Source organism: Pinus tabuliformis, chromosome 7, assembly GCF_031772625.1.
Source record: "Pinus tabuliformis cultivar Carrire ecotype Pingquan chromosome 7, CPIR1, whole genome shotgun sequence".
Classification (NCBI taxonomy): domain Eukaryota; kingdom Viridiplantae; phylum Streptophyta; class Pinopsida; order Pinales; family Pinaceae; genus Pinus; species Pinus tabuliformis.
In genome coordinates, this window is record NC_142293.1 from 834100271 (window position 1) to 834119588 (window position 19318).

A 19318-nucleotide genomic window follows, 5' to 3' on the forward strand; every position below is an offset into this window, starting at 1 on the left:
CACATTGTTTGGGGTAAGAGACCCATCTGAATTTTGGCTTGATAACCATTCTTGCTTTTCAAAAACGTTGTAAGATATGGATAATCGTCAAAACATGGGAATGCAAATTCTAAACTAAAACTATTTAATGCGCTAAGATGAAAAAGATAAGCTAGGTAGCGTGGAAAATAGAAGAGAAATAGGAATTTATGAGCTAGTAAACACACAGTTGCACTGTCAAGGAAGCAAATAACTAATGTCCAAGACAACAATGGATGCTTAACTAATAAAACATCTTTAGAATAGTCAGTATGCTGATTTCATAAGTTCTTAGTGCTCACAGAATGAAAGCTACAGAACTGAAACAGTAAGCATGTGAGAGACAACATCTAATTCACATAATAGTCCATAACCTAGGACTATATATCTCGTAAAGTACACACATACATGAATTATTCAAGAGTGAAGTTTCCACGATTGCAACAAATTGGAATTTAATCTCTATCTACAGGATATTATGTGTCTTTTGTAATTAACTTTACGACATAACGATTAATCACTGTTGCAATCTTCACAATTAAAATACGCTATGGAATATAAAAACTGGAGCTAAGAAATATGCACACATAAAATTTGACATAGTTATTTTTGGACAAATGTCCTTGGAAAAACCCCGAAGTGAAAACCAATGCAAAAAACGAGGGTTTTATTATTATCTTCAACAATTTAAGAGTACAATGATTTGCTTGCGTTTCTGGAAGCAAAAGAAACTGGAGACACCTTGTCTCCTTCTGCATGTTGAAGAATGTAACTACTGTCGGTCTTCATAATTGTACTTGTCAAAATAAATTTTATTTTTAAAGAAAAATGACTTATTAAAGCATGGGTTTCATTCTTGGGTGAATGTTTTCTAGGTCAAGGCCTACATTGAAGGTTTCTAGATTTTGTATTGAGTCATTAGAGTCATTGTCATTTTTATTAGACTCTTCTTGGACTTTTGTATCACGTAAAAATAATTATTTTTGAGTCAAAAAGGGCATTTGTCACCTCCACACCAAGTCAACCTTGTCCCCACGAAGTTGGGCTACATTAGGGCAATTCAACCTTGGAAAAAGGCTATATATAGAGAGGCAACTCGACCTATTTGGAGAACTCACTCAACAAGTTTGTTCTTCAAGGAAGAGAAGTAGAAAAGAGAGTGAAGTAGCATGAGAAGGACAAAATTTGCTGGGAAGACCTAATTCAAGTTTCTGGGCAGTTGCTGGGGCTGAAATTTTGTGTCTACAACAGGTCCGAAATTCTGTTGTTGGGGGTTGAAGTTCTGCTGCTGGGGAGCTGTCACTTGGAGACTTCGACAAGGATCATGTATTGAAGGGAAGGGATGACTTGGTGGTTGGAGGCGGTCTTTGTCTAGGTCTAAGAGGTTTTGCAGTGTCTCATCTTGATTTGAATATACTAGTGGAAGAGTTGGTTTGGGTTCTCTCTTTGAAGGGGTTTTGCCTTGGCTTAAGCGCCTACATCTTGTGTCTCTTGTTCTTGTGGTCTTCATATACATATGATTTGGTAATTCCTCGATGAAAGAAAAACTAATAAAGAAGTAAAAGAAGTGAACATAATTCACAAGTAATTATCAAGAAAGAGGAATCAATCCTTAATTCCTATAAGCATTGATTTCTCAACATGGTTTTAGAGCTAAGGTCAAAGAAGGTTGAAGATCACTCGGCTATCACTTGAAGAAAGGAAATACAATATTGGAAGAAAAGGTTACTCCCTCTTTGGCAAGTTACTTGAAGATGGGATTCAATATCGTGATAATTGTAGGAAGTTGGATTAGAAGGATCATCTACAATCTATTTGGGCGAGTCAAGAGTGAAGGATTCTCGGCTGCACTTACAAGTACTTTGATGATGACAATGCATCGAACATTGATAGTGGAGCATCAAGACATATGACCAAAGAAAGTGGACAACTTCATATTCTCTCAAGGGAACCATCATCTCATGCAGTAGAGCTAGGAGACGAAAATAGTTATGCAGTTAAGGGCCTTGGATCTACATCATTGCAGTTGGAAAGTGGAGCAAAACTGCATGTCAACAAGATACTCTATGCCCTAGTTTTGAAAAAGAATTTGCTTTCCATTTCTCATTTAGAAGATAAAGGAGATAGGGTTACATTTGTAGATGGAAAAGTTTTGGTTTGGCGAAAAGATTCATGTATTGATAAGGCAAAAGTTATTGGAGTTTGTGAAGGAAAGCTACATATAGTTATAACACCATCTCCTCAAGCCCTAGTTCACATGAAGATCAATCCTATCGAACTTTGGCATAGAAGATATGGGCATATTCATTACAAGATAATGCCCTCTCTTAGTCAAATGGTAAAGGGCATCCCAACATCAAGGAAGATCATGAAGGAGTATGTAAGGTGTGCTTTGGGAAAGAATACAAGGAAACCTTTTACAAGTAGTGATATAAGGTCTAAGGAGATATTAGACTTCATTCATTCTAATGTGTGTGGGCCAATGTCTAACGAATCTCTTGGAGGCCATATTTATTATGTCACCTTCATTGATGATCATTTTAGAAAGACATGGCTCTATCCTCTCAAGGCAAAGGACAGTATTTGAAAAGTTCAAGGAATTTAGATCCGATGTGGAGACCTTAACCGAAAGATAGATAAAAACTTTGAGATCTGAAAATGGAGGGGAATACACTTCAAAAGAATTAGTCACATATTGTAAAAAAGCAAGAATTAAGAGGGAGCTTGTTGTTCCTTACAATGTCGAGCAAAATGGAGTTGCAAACAGGTTAAATAGAACTATTGAAGAATGCATACGAACTATGATATTTGATCAATATTTACCAAAATTTCTATGGGGAGAAGCAACAATGACAACAATAGATATACAAAATAGAAGTCCTCATAGATTCCTTGATAATATGACACCAAAAGAAGCATTCACAAGGAAGAAGCCATGTTTAGAAGATCTTCGAATCTTTAGGTGTCTTGCATACATCCATGTTTCAAAAGACAAGTGAAAGAAATTGGATTCTACAAGCATAAAAGGGATCTTCATTGGATATAGCCTTTCATCAAAGGCTCATAGAATCTACATCAAGGAAGGAAGACAAATTGAAGTTAGTAGGGATGTTATATTTGATGAAAATCATAACTACAAAAGATCCAAGGATATACTAATCGAATCTGATGAAGAAGATGTACTGCTATTTGAAGAAGAGCATCATGACAAGACTACTACAAACCAAGAAGAAGAAGAAGAAGGACCAAGTGAGCCTTTTCAACCTGTAATCATTCCTGAAACGAAGAAGAGGCCAAATTGGTTAAAAGCTACACTTGAGGACGTCGAAGGGCATGGAGCTACTAAAGGATCTTTCAAAGAAAGCAAAAGACCGAAGAAATATTCAGGATACGCTGCAAACATGACAAAATTAATAGAAGCAGAAGCTACTACCTTTGAAGAAGCCGCTCATCAAGAAGAATGGAAGAAGGCGATGCAGGAAAAATATCGATCCACGATGAAGGATGGGGTTTGGGAAATCGTTCCTAGACCGAGTGACAAATCAATTATCTCTTTCAAATGGATTTACAAAATCAAACATGCTGTTGATGGAAGCATAAACAAACACAAAGCTAGATTTGTTGCAAGGGGTTTCTCATGAAAGGAAGGGATAGACTATGAAGAAACCTTTGCTCCTACTGCTAGGTGTACTACTATAAGGTATCTGGTTTCGCTAGTTGCTACCATGGAATGGAATATCCATCAAATGGATGTGAAAACAACGTTTCTAAATGGAACCATTGATGAAGAAGTATACATTGAACAAATGAAAGGATTTGAAATAGATAACAAAGATACACACATTTGCAGACTCAAGAAAGCCCTATATGGCTTGAAGCAAGCTCCTAGGGCATGGTATGCGAGAATGGATGCATCTCTTAAGAATTGGGTTTGTCAAAAGTTTTGCCAATGCAAACCTCTACATCATGGTGGTGAAGAATGAACCAATCATTATACTACTATATGTGGATGATTTGTTTATTACAAGTGTGGAGCGCAAAATACTATAATGCAAGAAAATGTTGGCAGCTGAATTCGAATGAAAGATTTGGGACTCACACACTATTACTTGGGCTTGAAAGTCTGGCGAAACCTGGTGAGATATATCTTGGTCAAGGTAAATACATAATCAAGATGTTACAAAAATTCAGTATGATGGATTCTAAGCCTATGACTACTCCCATGATCACTAATCTCAAGAAGTTGAGAAGCTCCAACTCTAGTCTTGTCGATCCTATTAGCTATCATAAGTTGGCGGGTTCTCTGATGGACTTGGGAAATACGAGACCCTAATATATGTTTTGCTGTAAATGTTCTTAGTCAATTTCAGTTGGAGCCTTGTCATGACCATTGGATAACTGCCAAGCATATTTTGAGATACTTACGTGGCACACTACATCATTGCCTAAAATATGATGGAAATGAAGTGAAGTTAACAGGTTTTACCGATTTCGATTGGGGTGGTAGTGAGACTGATGGAAGAAGTACTACCGAGGGATGTTTTAGTTTGGGATTTGCAATGATTTCATGGATGAGTTGAAAACAAGATCTTGTTGCGTTAAGTAGTGCTGAAGTAGAATATGTTACTGCATGTGAAGTAGGAAAGGAAGTTGTTTGGTTAAGAAACCGCTTGTCAGATTTGTTTGGAAAGCCTCTAGATCCTACAAAGATAAATTGTGATAATCAAAGCAACATCAAGATGTCTGAAGACCTCGTATTCCATGCAATGACGAAGCATATCAACAACAAGTACCATGATATTAGGAGTTTGGTACAAGATGGGGTCGAGAAGTTACAATATATCCCGACAGATGAATAGGTAGCTGATGTGCTGACGAAATTTCTTTCGAATAAGAAGTTTGAATATTTTAGAGGCATGCTTGGATTGGTTGATATGACATATTTAGTTTATAGGGAGAGATGAAGCATCTTATGTCAAGATGCTTGGGAGGACATTTAAGTAGGGAGGTTGGCGTTAGTCATGGAGCTCTTACCTTGGATACACACCTAGATCCTTGGGTTGATGGTAGAGCTTAAAAGCATGATGGTACCTAGAGTGGCTAAAGATTGAGTCTATCCCAGTCCCACTCTATTAGAGTACCGTGGTCAGGTATCTAATCTGTAGCACTAAGTGTCCTAGAACTCTACGTAGTTCATTTCATTTGAGATCTTCCATGTACTCTTATATATATGTGATTATGAATAACTCCCTAGTTAAGAGGGAGTGTTGAAGAATGTAACTAGTGTCGGTCTTCATAATTGTACTTGTTAAAATAAATTTTTTTATTAAAGAAAAATGATTTATTAAAGCATGGGTTTCATGCTTGGGTCAATGTTTTCTAAGTCAAAGCCTCCATTGAAGGCTTCTAGGTTTTGTAATGAGCCATTAGAGTCATTATCATTTTTATTAGACCCTTCTTGGGCTTTTGTATCATCTAAAAAGAATTATGTTTGAGTCAAAAAGTTCATTTGTCACCTCCACATGAAGTCGGCCCTGTCCCCATGAAGTTGGCCTACATTAGGGCAATTCGACCCAGCAGAAAGGCTATATATATAGAGGCAGTTCGACCTATTTGGAGAAATCACTCAACAAGTTTGATCTCCAAGGAAGAGAAGTAAAAAAGAGAGTGCATTAGTTGGAGAAGGACGAAATTTGCTGGGAAGACCTAATTCTAGTTTTTGGGCTATCTATCTCTCACACGTGCTAAGTTTTTGGGCAATTGTTGAGGCGGAAATTCTGTGTCCGTTGCAGGTTCAAAATTCTGTTGTTGGGGGCCGATGTTCTATTGCCGGGGGTCAAAATTTTGGACTGAAGCTGTTGTTGGGGAGCTGTCACTTAGAGACTTTGACAAGGATCATCTATTGAAGGGAAGTGTTGACTTGGTGGTTGGAGGAGGTCTTTGTCTATGTCTAAGAGGTTTTGGAGTGTCTCATCTTTATTTGAATCTACTAGTGGAAGAGTTGCATGGGGTTTTCCCCTTGAAGGGGTTTTTCCTTGGCTCAGTGCTTACATCTTGTGTCTCTTATTCTTGTGGTCTTCATATACATATAATTTGGTAATTGCTTGATGAAAGAAAAACTAATAAAGAAGTAAAAGAAGCCAACTTAATTCACAACTCATTATCAAGAAAGAGGAATCAAACCTTAATTCCTATAAGCATTGGTTGCTCAACACTACAATTAGCTCGACCTACTCCTAACCACTCGCACTCCCTAGAACTTGCGCTTTCCTCTTGGAATGCGAAGATCTGGCTGAGGAAAATTCGTACAACCCTAAGATCACCTCTTAGTAAGTCACCCTGCCTCCCTCTACCTTTGAAACTCACTCACTCTGTTGGAGAATATAACTATGTTCAATCTTCATAATTGTATCAAAATGAATTATCAAAAAAGTAAAAATAAGAAAAAGAAAAAATTATTTTCAAGCTTGAGTTTTATGCTCAAAGAAATTATTACTTTTGTTAAGCATGTTCTTCATGCTTCTAGGATTTGATGAAGTCAAAGAGTCAAAGTCATACTTGGACATATTGTAATGAAAAAGGAAAAATAAATTTTCATTTTGTAAATTGGGTTAAATCAACCTCTAGATGCCAAGTCGGTCTTGCCCCAATGGACATGTCTATTCACACCCTTCTAGATAAGTATAAAAGAAGGGAAGTTGGAGCTCATTTGGAGACACACACTTCACATGTTTGGTTCTAAAATATCGCTGAAAGACATAGAAAAGAAGAGGAGGGCCAAAGTCTGAGATTGAGGAAGATTTTTCTATTGAAATATGATTTGTGAATGTTTGACTTTGTTGAAGATTTGTTGCTAGTCTCTTAAGGATGGATTTGCTGTGTAGAAGGAAGGTTTGGATTGCAATCTAGAGGGTTGGTTATGGGCCTTGGATATCTTATTTGATCTGATTCTATAAGAATAAAAATTTCTGGGTTTTCCCCTTGGAGGGGTTTTGCCCTGGCTTGGAACCTATATCTTGTGCTTTCTGTGTTCTTGTGATCTTCATGTTTTTACATTTGGTAATTGCTTGATGAACGAAGAAAAACATAATAAAATAATGGCAACAAATTCACAAGTAATTATCATGAAAGGAGAAATTGAATTTAACTTGCAAACCACCCATTTCTCCAACACGCTTTACCTTCGAGACAATGATTCGTCAATTGGCAATCGAAATGTGGCTCCTTCGACAACTCATATTAGGAATTCTTGCTACTGACCTCCTATGTAGATGAATTCGACCTCCTCTTCTTGTCTGTGTAGAAAATATTGAGGAAAATCTCTCTAGATTCCTACTCTCAAATCTTTTGCTAATCCCTTGCTCTCTGATGCTTCCCTAGCTTCAACTGCACCCTTGCTAAAATATGCAATTGGGTAGTCGAACTGCTCACAATACAATTGATACTCTGATGTCTCATCTCCAACCCCTTCGACATGCTCTTAGAATCTCTCGTTGGAGTCTCAATGGCCACGATCATCTCTCAATCGATGACCAAGATCAATTTGACTTCATTAACAAAAGCCTCTAGAGAAAAATCAAACTTCCTTAATTAATTCACTTTAATTAACTAATTTTCCTAAGTTAGACTTAGGAGCTTTTTAATTATTGGCTACTTAATTTAATTAAGGCATCTTCAAGTCTTTTCAGGCGAAACCTTTTTTGGGTTTTTGAGATATCGTGTTCTTTAGCCTCTTAGACATCATAGAGACTAGAACACCTATCTGTTGCTACCCCAAGCTCAAAAGCTAACACTCCCACTTAGCGAGGAGGTGTTCTCCACTATACCCATCTGTGCCCTGAAGTAGACAAACTTTTCCCTCCCTAAGGCCTTTGTGTGTATATATCGGCACCTGTTGGTTCGTGGTAACATGCTGTAGTCGAATTGATGCACAGTGCACACAATCCATGATGAAACAGTATTGTATGTCGATATGCTTTGACCTATCATGGAAGGATTCTTAGAGAGCTTGATGCAACTCTGATTATCACAGTAGGTACTAGTCGACTCCATCCTCTGATTGAACAAATTCACTAGCGACCTCTAAAGCCAAATAGCTTTACATGTAGCCATGCTAGCTGCCATGTATTCTGCCTCTTTAGAACTCAATGCTACAGACTTTTGTTTTTTGCTGAACCAAGATACAACCCCTGATCCAATGCTGAAGCAACACCCGAAGGTGCTTTTCTTGTCCATTGAACTACCTACCCAGTCTACATCTGTATAACCACATAACCTGACACCATCACCTTGAGTATACCTCAACCCATACTCGAATGTGCCACGCAAGTACCTCAATACATGTCTTGTCGTTGTCCAATGCACTCTCTTAGGTCCCACCATAAACTGACTGAGTGTTCACTGCGAAACAGATGTGTGGCCTTGTGTTGACTAGATACATAAGTGAATCGATGAGTCGTCTATACAAGGTCAGGTCCACGTCTTCGTTCTCTGATGCATCTATCTTCCTCTAGTTAGTAACCACAAGTGTGGACTTGGGTCTACAAGCATGCATCCTGAACCTCTTAAGGATTTGTAGTATATCTTCCTTGACCGAGGGAGATCTTTCTGTCCTTTTGCTAAACCTCTAGGCCTAGGAAGTAGTGCATCAGTCCCATATCCTTCATCTGAAAAATTTTGTTGTCAAGTTTCCTCTTATAGTCCTCTATGAGCCTTGATGACCCGATTAGGAAGAGGTCATCCACATACAACACTAGGATGAGTGGTTCACCCTCTAGCATCATATAGTAAAGGTTGGAAATCGAATCACTCTTTATGAATCCCATCTGCTACAAGTAGTTGTGCCCTGGGAGCTTGTTTGACCCCATATAGTGCTCTCTCTAGTTTGCGCACCTGTGTGCCCCTCTCATGTGTTTCAAAGCCCTCTGGTTGTTCGATGTATACCTCTTCCTCTATCACCCGGTTCGAGTAAGCTGTCTTGACATCCATTTGGTGAATCTGCCATCCCATCTGCACTGTTAGAGATATCACCGACCAGATGGAAGTATTTCTGGCCATTGGGGAAAAACTCTCCTCATAGTCTATACCTTCCTTCTGCACATTTCCCATTGCCAGGAACCTAGCCTTGTACTTCTCTATGTTGTCGTTTGCATCATACTTGATCTTATAGATCCAGCTAGAGCCCACGACTGACTTATCCACAAGTTTGGTTTTTACCTCCCATATACTGTTTGTCATGATGGAACTATACTCTTCCACCATGGCATCCTGCCACATCTGATGCTGTGCAACCTCTTGATAATTGGAAGGTTCAACAACCTGTGCCACTAATGCTTGGTACCTGTTTGGTCGTCCACGTTCTCTTTTGCCCGTCCTAGGAGCCCCCATAAGCTCATGTGCATCATTCAACGTCTGACAAACTTCTCTGCTAGTTCGACCGCTAGTGGTGGGTGGTTCCCTGCCTCTGTTGCGAACTCGTTGGATCCCTTGCACCTAAGTTAATGCTCATGGTAGTAACTGTACTAGTGCTTTGTTGACCTTGTACCTGTCCCTGCAAATGTCTCTACTGCTGGAATAATGGAACTCTTGTTGGCTCACTCTAATCATCTCACGAGACTTTTTGAAGGACCTCTCTTCCACGAACTTCACGTCCCGTCTCATGATAATCCTTTTATTGCTAGGAATGTAGATCCTGTATGCCTTTAAGGTTTGGCTATACCCAACGAAATACCCCTTCGTTGTAGTATGATCTAATTTAGTGTGTTTTTCATCTGGCACATGGCAATATGATATACTACCAAATATTATGAAGTGCCTAACCTCCAATTTCTTCCTTGAGAAAACCTTCTCTGGTGTTATCTTACCCAACACTTTCTAAGGAACCCTGTTTTGTATGTATACCGCTGTCCTACATGCCTCTCGCCATAGAAACTTGTGCAAGTCCTGGTCATACAACATAGCTTTTGTTGCCCCAACTATAGACTTGTTTTTTTGCTTTGTGACCCCATTTTGTCGTGGATTGTATGGAGCTGTCCACTCCCCCTTGATGCCCTCCTTCGCATAGAATTCCGTGAAGTCATTGTTTATGTACTCTCCTTCGTTATCCGTGCAAAGTATCTTGATCTTTTTACATGTCGAATTTTCCTCTAGAGCCTTGAACTCTTGGAAACAACTGAAGACCTCATCCTTGGTCTTCAAAAAGTAGATCCAAGTATTCTTGGAGTAGTCATCTATGAAGGTAACAGAATACTCATACCCTATGAGAGATCTGGTGGATATCGGTCCATAAATGTCTTAATGTACAAGTAACACCCCATCTAATCTACTGTCATTTCTTGGAAACACTGCCCTAGCATATTTCCTAAATATGCACCCCCCTGCGCACATCGCACCCCCTGCACACATCATCGTGTTTCGTGCTTAATTCTACAACACCCATTACAGTCTCCTTAAGCATCCTGAGTGCTCCATGGTGTAAATGTCCCATTCTCTTAGCCGCTATTCAGTCAAGTCTCTCCCATTACTACTGGTGCCATTGACTAGTGCCTTTCGAGAGTCAAGCTACAACTTATATAACTTGTTGCTTTGGACCCCAATTTGCTTCACTTTCTTCCAACTCTGGTGCTTAATGAACACCTTCCCTACGAAGTGGACATCATATACCTTGTCTTGGAGTTCAGAAATTGAGATGAGGTTCATGCTTAAGCCTGACACATGCAACACATTTGTAACACTGGTGCTTGCTCTTGAATCCCTCTGAATCTCAATGGTACTTGTCCCAAGTGGAGTACATTTAGTTCTGTTTCCCATTTGGGTTTGGAAGTCCATCTCCCCCTCCTTATAGTTGGAGAAGTAGTGTCTAACTCCTGTCATGTGTGCTAATGCTCCACTGCCTATAATACCAGACACCTTGTGAAGTCAAGCTAGAGAGACAAGCAATCTGAGCGAATTCCAATCTGGAAGACAAATCCATAGCACCCTGCTCTTTGAATCTTTTTGCAGCCATATCTGAAAAATGCTAAGTACTCAAATACATTGGAGAAATCTTGGGTATAATTCTTCGTGTGCTTTCTCTTCCTTGCCCTACACAGATCTGCTACTGCAAAAAACCTATGTTGCAAATCTCTGCGCTAGATTTACTCTACGAATCTTTGATTTGCTCTCTGGAAACCCTTCCCCACAACGACACTGCTTGTTGCTACTACTCTGAGACAAATCAAAATTTTCATCTGGATTGGAAATTGATCTGCTTCCTCTTTGCAGTTCACACTATTTGGCTGGCCTGAATATATCTAGTTTTTTGTGCCTGAATTCTCACTCTAACTGCACAACCCTCGCTGCCTTTGCTTTAGATCCTCTGATCCAATCTTTTCTCCTCTGGTACCATGTGAAATTTCCACCATTACAATAAATTGGAATTCAATCTTCTATCTACTGGAGATTATTTGTCTTATGTAATTAACTTTACGACAAATAACAATAAATCACTATTGCAATCTTCACAAATTAAATGCGCTGTTGAATATAAAACTAGAATTGAGAAATATTTGCAGACACATAAAAATTTGACATAGTTATTTTTGGACAAATGTCCCTAGAAAAACCTCGAAGGGAAGACTAGTGCAACATATGAGGGTTTTATTATTAACTTTAGCAATTTAAGAGTACAATGATCTGCTTGCTCTATTGGCAAAGCTCTGACAATCTCTATAGGCAAAATAAACTGGAGACACCTTGTCTCCTTTTGTAATTAACTCGACCTCCTCCTAGCCACTCACACTCCCTTTTGGAACTCGCACTGCCCTCCTGGAATGCACAGATCTGGCTGAGGATAATTCGTACAACCCGATGATCACCTCCTAGCAAGTCGTCTTGCTTCTCTCTGCCTCTGGAACTCACTCGCTCTGCCTTTGGGACATTGATCTGACAACTGGAAACTGAAATGTGGCTCCTTTGACAACTCGCATTAGGAATTTTGGCTACTCACACTAGCTCTAGCGGCCTCCTCTTCCTGTCTCCCGCACACTGGGATATACTGAGGAAAATTTATTCGGACTTCAACTCTCAAATCTCTTCTGACCCCTTCTCTCTCATGCTTACATAGCTTCAACTGTGCCCTTGCTGAATGCTTGCAACTTAGTAGTCGAATTGCTCACAATACAATTGATACTCTGATGTCTCATCTCCAACACCTTTGACCTGGTCTTATAATATCTCGTTGGAGTCTCAATGGCCACGATCATCTCTCAACTGATGGCTAAGATCAATTTGACTTCATCAAGAAAAGCCTCTATAGAAAAATCGAACTTCCTTAATTAATTCACTTTAAATAACCAATTTTCCTAAGTTAAACTTGGGAGCTTTTTAATAATTGGCTAATTAATTTAATTAAGGCGTCTCCAAGTCTTTTCTCGTGAAACCTTTTCTGGGTTTTGGAGATCTCGTGTTTCTTAGCCTCTTAGACATCATAGAGACTAGAACACCTGTCCGCTGCTACGCCGAATTCAAAAACTAACAAAGAGTAGTCGGAAATAAGGACAAGATGCGTGTCAAAATACAGTTCTAGCAAAGGCCTTTGAGGCTTTTTAATATTAATCAGGGAGTGTAGAAGTACTAGCCTCCTAGCTCTAGTTTGAAGTACTAACCTCCTAGCTCTAGTTTGAAGTACTAACCTCCTTTATTGAGAGTTTTACAACATTTATAGATTGAGCTAGTAATCGTCCCCTGTGATTGTTGAACTTCTATTAGGTTAGTTACAACTTATATAATTTACAAATATATTAAAGGGGAATATTTAAGACTCTAAAAAATTAGCTAGACAATAGACCCTGAATACACGCCAACTAGTCTTCATAATATGATGTTATCATGACTTTGCTGCATAGTAGGCTTTCCATGATAACATTAGATTCTAATGTGGTTTGGGAGATGATTAGGTTATTCCTCTATAGCAAGATCTGTTATGGATTCAACACTGTTGTTGCTTTGCAAGGTTCACAAGATGTTTCTATCCTTAGCGAGCTTATCAATGGAGACATTAAAAGACAACTATTTCCGATGCAACAACTCCTCCAATTCCCAACAACTTCTTTCTTGTCTTGATCTTTCCTTTGGTTTATGAGCTTGTTGAAGGTTATCTAATAGAAAACATGTAGGAGGCTCAACCAACTAAAGGTTCCTCCTTCGATTTATATCTATTGTCATCTTGGTTCATCTACGGGTAGACTCTCTCTCTGAAACAACTGATATGCTTTTGACCATGTATATCCTAGAACTCTTGGTTAACTGAGCTATCAGATTCCGGTTTGTTCAAGTACTCAGTCACTAAAATGTAGCATGCTTTTCCCTTGGACACACACGTGGTTCTTCTGTAAAAACAATGAAACAACAAGCTACCATTATGTTGATTAGATTAAAATGCTGTATGCAAAGATCCTAGAGGTTTGGTACTAGGATGGATGTTCTTGTGTACATGCACTGGGTTTCAGTGGGGAGGAGAAAGGCAAGATTGACAGCTGTAGTTTGTAATTATTCTTGATCATTACAAATGAAACACGTTCAACGTCTTGACTGAGGAATTTATGTATCCTCCTATGTAGAGGTTTCTCTATACACTTGGGAGAAGAACTAGAGTTTCTTGGCATGTAAGTATTGGATCTTGTTCCCAATCTTGAATGCAGATAATAGATGAAAAATTATTCTAGTGTTGTAGGAATTGTCGCCCCCACCTTGCATCGGACCTCATAACTGTGCACCGAGTGGAACGACATCCAAATCGCACTAAAAAATGCACTGCCAAAAAATGGAACAACACTTCTAGCTCAATTTTCTCGGTTCTTGCAAATTTGGAACCACCACACACCAAGGCATGCTCCCACATGCTGAACCATGCTTCCTAGATGCTTCCTATTGGTAGTGGGAAAGATGCTTCCTAATGGTAATGTTAAATTCATAAAGTAAAAGTGACATCTTCCTTTATCTTTTATCTTTATTCTCCTTTATCTTTCATTTGCATCATTTTACTTAAGTTTTTAACATTACCATTAATTGTTTTAGGATGTTTGAGAGTGGTTCCAACTTCATTAGACTTCATATGGAGAAAATAGAATTTCATATACTATTCAAAATTTAGCAAACCTAGCAATTTTTAGGATTTCAGGATCAATGGGATTGTGGCATTTCATTAGATTCTATCATGTATAAGGGTATGTGATTGGAATTTAATCAAGAGCACCAAGCCCTATATGTAGCCCAATGTTGGTGGTGTTGATTGCTCAACACCTTTATCACGACCTTGGCAAAATTGCCCCCTTCACTCATGTCAAAATCATTGATTAGGCATGTTAAATTTTTTCTACCATATTTGAAGGCTTGGATTAGGTAGTTTGAATCTTGATGAAAATTGGGTAGTGTTGATTGATGTCCCTAGAGAATTGAGGTAGAGACAAAGGTTAGACAAGAGGAGAAGAATGAAGGATGATAGCAGTGATGAGGATCTTAATATAAGTGATGGCAGAACATGCATGATGGTGCTACCCCATAACTACAACATTTGGCACATGAGTGCTTTCATGATGTTGAAAAAGGTACCTAGGATCCAGTATTTAATTAACGGTCAAAGCTTATTGAGATTAAATACCACTTAATCTGGGATTGTGTTTAGAGAGGGAAAGTGAAGCTAGAGTACATATCTAGATGAACATATTGCAAACATTCTCACCAAGTCCTTGCCAAAGGGCACATATGTCAACTTCAGGGATAAGATGGGAGTGGTGAGAAACACCTTCCTCGGTAAAGGGAGTGTTGAAAAGGGTACCAGGAAGGTATTTTCCAGTTTGCCTAAGCCTAGGAAAACAATTGAATCCACCTATTTTGTATGACTTTATGAGATCATTAAAGTAATGTGACTGTTGAACTTCTCTGAGGTCAGTTACAACTTTTCAGCTTCCATTATTTACAAATATAATAAAGGGAAATATTTAAAAGTCTAAAAAATCAGCTAGACAGTTGCTCCCATCTGATTGGGTCCTTAATTGGGAGTTTCTCAATGTCCTGAATACATGCCACTCAGTCTTCATAATATGATGTAATCGTCATGACTCTACAGCGTTGTAGGCTTTCCATGATGACATGGCATTCTGATGTGGTCTGGGAGAGAACTAGGATATTCCTTTGTAGAAAGATCAGGTATGGATTCAACACTATTGTTCCTTGGTGGGGTCTGCAAGATCTTGCTTCAAATTATCCTAACCGAGCTTATGAATGCAGACATTTAAAGATAAGTAGATTACTATTTCATATGCATCTGCTCCTCCAATTGCCTACTTCTTCTTTCTTGGCTTGATCTGTCCTTGGGCTTCTGAGCTTGTTCAAGGTTGTCTTCCCCATCAGCCCACATAAACCATGTAATGTGATTCCCTTTGTTGCTCAACAATCCCTGAGGCTACTCCACTTCTATAGAAGACTCTAGCACAGGCTTGCCAAAAAATCTCATTGTTGCGATTCCAGGGATTATCAATTGTAGCTAAATATACCCAATAACAATCATTATCATCCATGCAACCATACTTAGTCGCTATAGCTTTCTATAATTCATTTACAATATAATTCTCAAGGCAGTTCGCTCAAGTATAATTCTCTTGATTTCCGTACCCAATGGATAGTTGACAATGTAATTCAAACTCTTGATAGTTTGGGCTGCCTATGAATTTGAAAAGCACCCAAAGGAATGTTTGAACTGTCCTTTTAAACCTTTGACTGAATGATAGTTCAATGGCATGGGCAAAAAGGTAAAGCTTAAGTTGTATGGCATGAGTGGGCCATGTAACCTTATGAAGACTCATGTACCTCCTTCATGCACTAACCTCCCCAACGACTTTTTAAAACAAGATTTTTAACAATTAAGGGACATCATTAAGATGGTGCAAGGACTTTGGGTTAAGTCAGCTACTAAGGTCCTTTTCCTTAGCCTACTTAAGCCCCTTTGTCTTTCTCCTCTTGTGGCATCATAGCTCCCCATTATTGTCCTTTTCTTGTGCAGCTGTTGGTGCATTTTATTTACATTCAATATTTGGGTACAAATTACATTTGCCAGCTTATAGCCATTCATCATATGCATATATATAATACTGAACCAGGGATCAAAACTGGGTATTACAACAGCGTTTAGATTTCGAAAGGAATCTGCTTCCTGGCTTTGCTACTGCCAATATTTTTTTTGGTGGTGCTACCCTTTATATTGAAGTCAGGAGCATGTATTGCTGCTGTCATTTTTAGTTAATTTGAATGTTATATATCTTTGAGATGAAAGTTTTTTGATGTTCTTAGCACAAAACAGGCATGTGGAAAACTGTATTGTTTACTGTCATCAAAAACTTGAAGCTATTAATTTGAAGCACAGCTTCAGGCAAGGGAATTAAAAAGTGTACATTAGCATTCATAATCATTTTATTAATGTTTGCATTTCTTCAAATTAGAGTCGTTGTGGTGTGCAGTTCTTCAAAGTTCCAACTATATTTGATGCATTGCAGGTGTGCATTTCATGTGAGTGATATAAATAAACTACAGCTTCAGGCAAGGGAATTAAAAAGTTGTACATTAGCATTCATAATCCTTTTAATAATGTTTGCATTTCTTCAAATTAGATACGTTGTGGTGTGCAGTTCTTCAAACTATATTTGAAGCATTGCAGGTGTGCATTTCTTCAAATTATAGTAGATGCATTACATGTGTGCATTTCAATTTTCATGTGAGTGATATAAAATATGTATGATGGACAGAAGCAAACAAACTTGCTATGATTCATTTGCTTAGTTGTATAATCTTTCCCTCAACATTTCATATTATTTGACATACTATGCTTGGTTTCTGCACCGTAGTAGTCATTTATCTATTGCTATTCTTATTCTTCCTGGTATGTTGTATTTTATTAACAGCATATTGTCAACATCATTAAGGTGTCCTCCCTAGATGTTGTCCATTGGAAAAACAATTGACAAGAACTTTTTGAATCACATTTTTTGCCACGCTTGTCACTTTATTTTCATGAGTTGACAAAAGCTGCTTGGGACACTGTCATTTTCTGACTTTTATGACACTTAAATTGAATCATATATTTTTAACCCGGATTTTGATGTAGGATAGGTTGTACTCTTTGGAGAAGATTTCCTCATCATCTAATTGGTCGATTGCTTTTTCAGGTCATCAACACCTTGCAAGTGTACTGGTGATACGCGGGGTGAATATGCCTATGATAACAATGGCCTTCTCATTCCACGACTAGCTTATAATGTACGAACAAAACTAAAATCTTTTCTGATTCCAAACATTTTTCTATCATAGCATTATGGTTAGTTATCTATTCAGTCTTGTTTCATGGTCATTACCTTACATAATGTTTGGCAATCTTACAAGTTGATCCTGATGTTAGGAAACACACATGCAGCTATGCTGTATGGCACTACTGATACAGATATGATATCTGAAATGGATAAGGCAATTTCTTAGAAAATCAGGATGTGATATATACATATATATATAATGGTTCAAGCCTCACATGTGTTTATAATACTACACTATGTATGTATGTATCTCAATGAAAAAAAATGATTTATTTTGTTTATCATAAAACAATGGTTTAAGGCTCAATGGTGTTTACAATACTGTACATTGTGCACAAATCAGGAAAACATCCTCAAATCCTGAACCCTAAGACTTGAAAAAGCAGTCTTAAGACAATGGTTCCAATGCAGATGAAAAACTCATGATCGATCCAAATGTCAACATACCAGATTTCACTTTCATGCAGGGGAGGGCCAAAAACTGAGAAAATTGGAGAAACCTCAAAGATGGCAAGAAAGGTTTCCGTACTTGACATTGGGTTTAGCTACATGATCTAATCGTCATTGAGATTTGGATTGCACTTGGAGAAGGGTTCCATATCAAAGGCAAACACTGGATGAGGCTAGGGAAGGGTACTACCAAGAGAGGGACATGGAGTCTGGGTGGACCAGGGTGAGGGGAAGGCTAACTTGTTTGCATACATGCTCTAATTGCCCATGATCCATTTTCGTTAGGATCTCAAAGACAACAAGTCCTCCCATTGAATAGACTCTAGAGTAAAGGTAGATAAGGTGCTCTCCCATACATGACAATCTTCCAAGAGAGCCCATAGCAGGTTCCTAAGCATTTCAATTTGGAACATACAAGATACACAATGATTGGAAAAGAAGCTTCCATGGGATGTTTTCCAATAGTGGATTTGAGAAGTTTTAGTGAGGGATCTTAGATCCATGGAATCGACCATAATTGCAACCCCTCCATTGCAAAGCTCAAGATTCTTTTCTTATTTCAATCACTTTAACAACGCCTAGGACACATATATAGATTACATTGTAGACTATCTCAACAGAAGACATTGTAGACTATCTCAACACAAGCTCTTCTTGTTAGTTTTCTTTCATACCCAGGTCATATTTTAATGTCCAATAAAATATACCCAAAACTTAATTAAATAATTCCTTCAGATTTGAATTTTAAGACATGAAATACACTAGGCTTCTAAATCAGTATCCACAATAGAAATAAAACAATCACAAAACCAAGCACATAAAATTATTTGACACCGTGTTACTCTGGAAACCTCAATGTGTGGAAAACAACAAGAGTATATTTCAGAATACTTTAGCTGCAACTTAGCCCTGTGCAACCTATTTGATTCAGCTAAATCGCTATACGACCATAGGATTTTCAACTTGTATGACCCTACAAAATCGACCTGTATGGCCCAACCAAAATCCGCCTATGCAGCCCTGTAAATCTGGGCCAGTTAAGCCTTATCATATCAGCCTAGTTCAACCCTGCTAATTTGCACTATTCGACCTGGAAAATTTTGCTTATACGGCCTTGAGGAATTTCAACCTGTACGCTTAGGTAAATTCAACCTCCTTGTTTACTGCCTTTGAGACTTGACCTGTTCGCTGGCCTCTCTTGCTATCAGTTTGATCTCCTGCTTCAGCCAAATGCCCAGTCACTTGTGCGAATCGATTTCTCTCTCTCCAATAGCCTATTTCCCTCTTTATAGTTTTCTGACCTAATCTTCAAAGTGATGGAGGGTTGATACCACATCTCCATAGTTGAGATCTACAATCACAATATAATCTTCCTTTGATCTTTTTAACTTTATAAAGAATTGGCCAAAAAAGTCCAAAAATTAAATTAATGACTTTGTGACTAAGGTCCAGACTTAGGAAATAATTAAATAATTTATGTGATAGAAACTTTTGGTGATTTACTGCATGTC

The 19318-nt window shown here is 38.3% G+C and overlaps 1 protein-coding gene across 5 annotated transcripts in view; it reads left to right on the top strand.

Annotated features, from left to right (window-relative positions):
• The window catches only part of LOC149250201 (uncharacterized), a 300458-nt gene that overhangs the window by 82563 nt on the left and 198577 nt on the right, over positions 1 to 19318 (top strand). For all 5 annotated transcript variants that reach the window (XM_089458950.1, XM_089458948.1, XM_089458952.1 and 2 more), the window contains one exon: positions 17217 to 17307. In XM_089458950.1, the coding sequence (XP_089315076.1) occupies positions 17217 to 17307 (91 nt within the window). The remainder of the gene's footprint in view (positions 1 to 17216; positions 17308 to 19318) is intronic.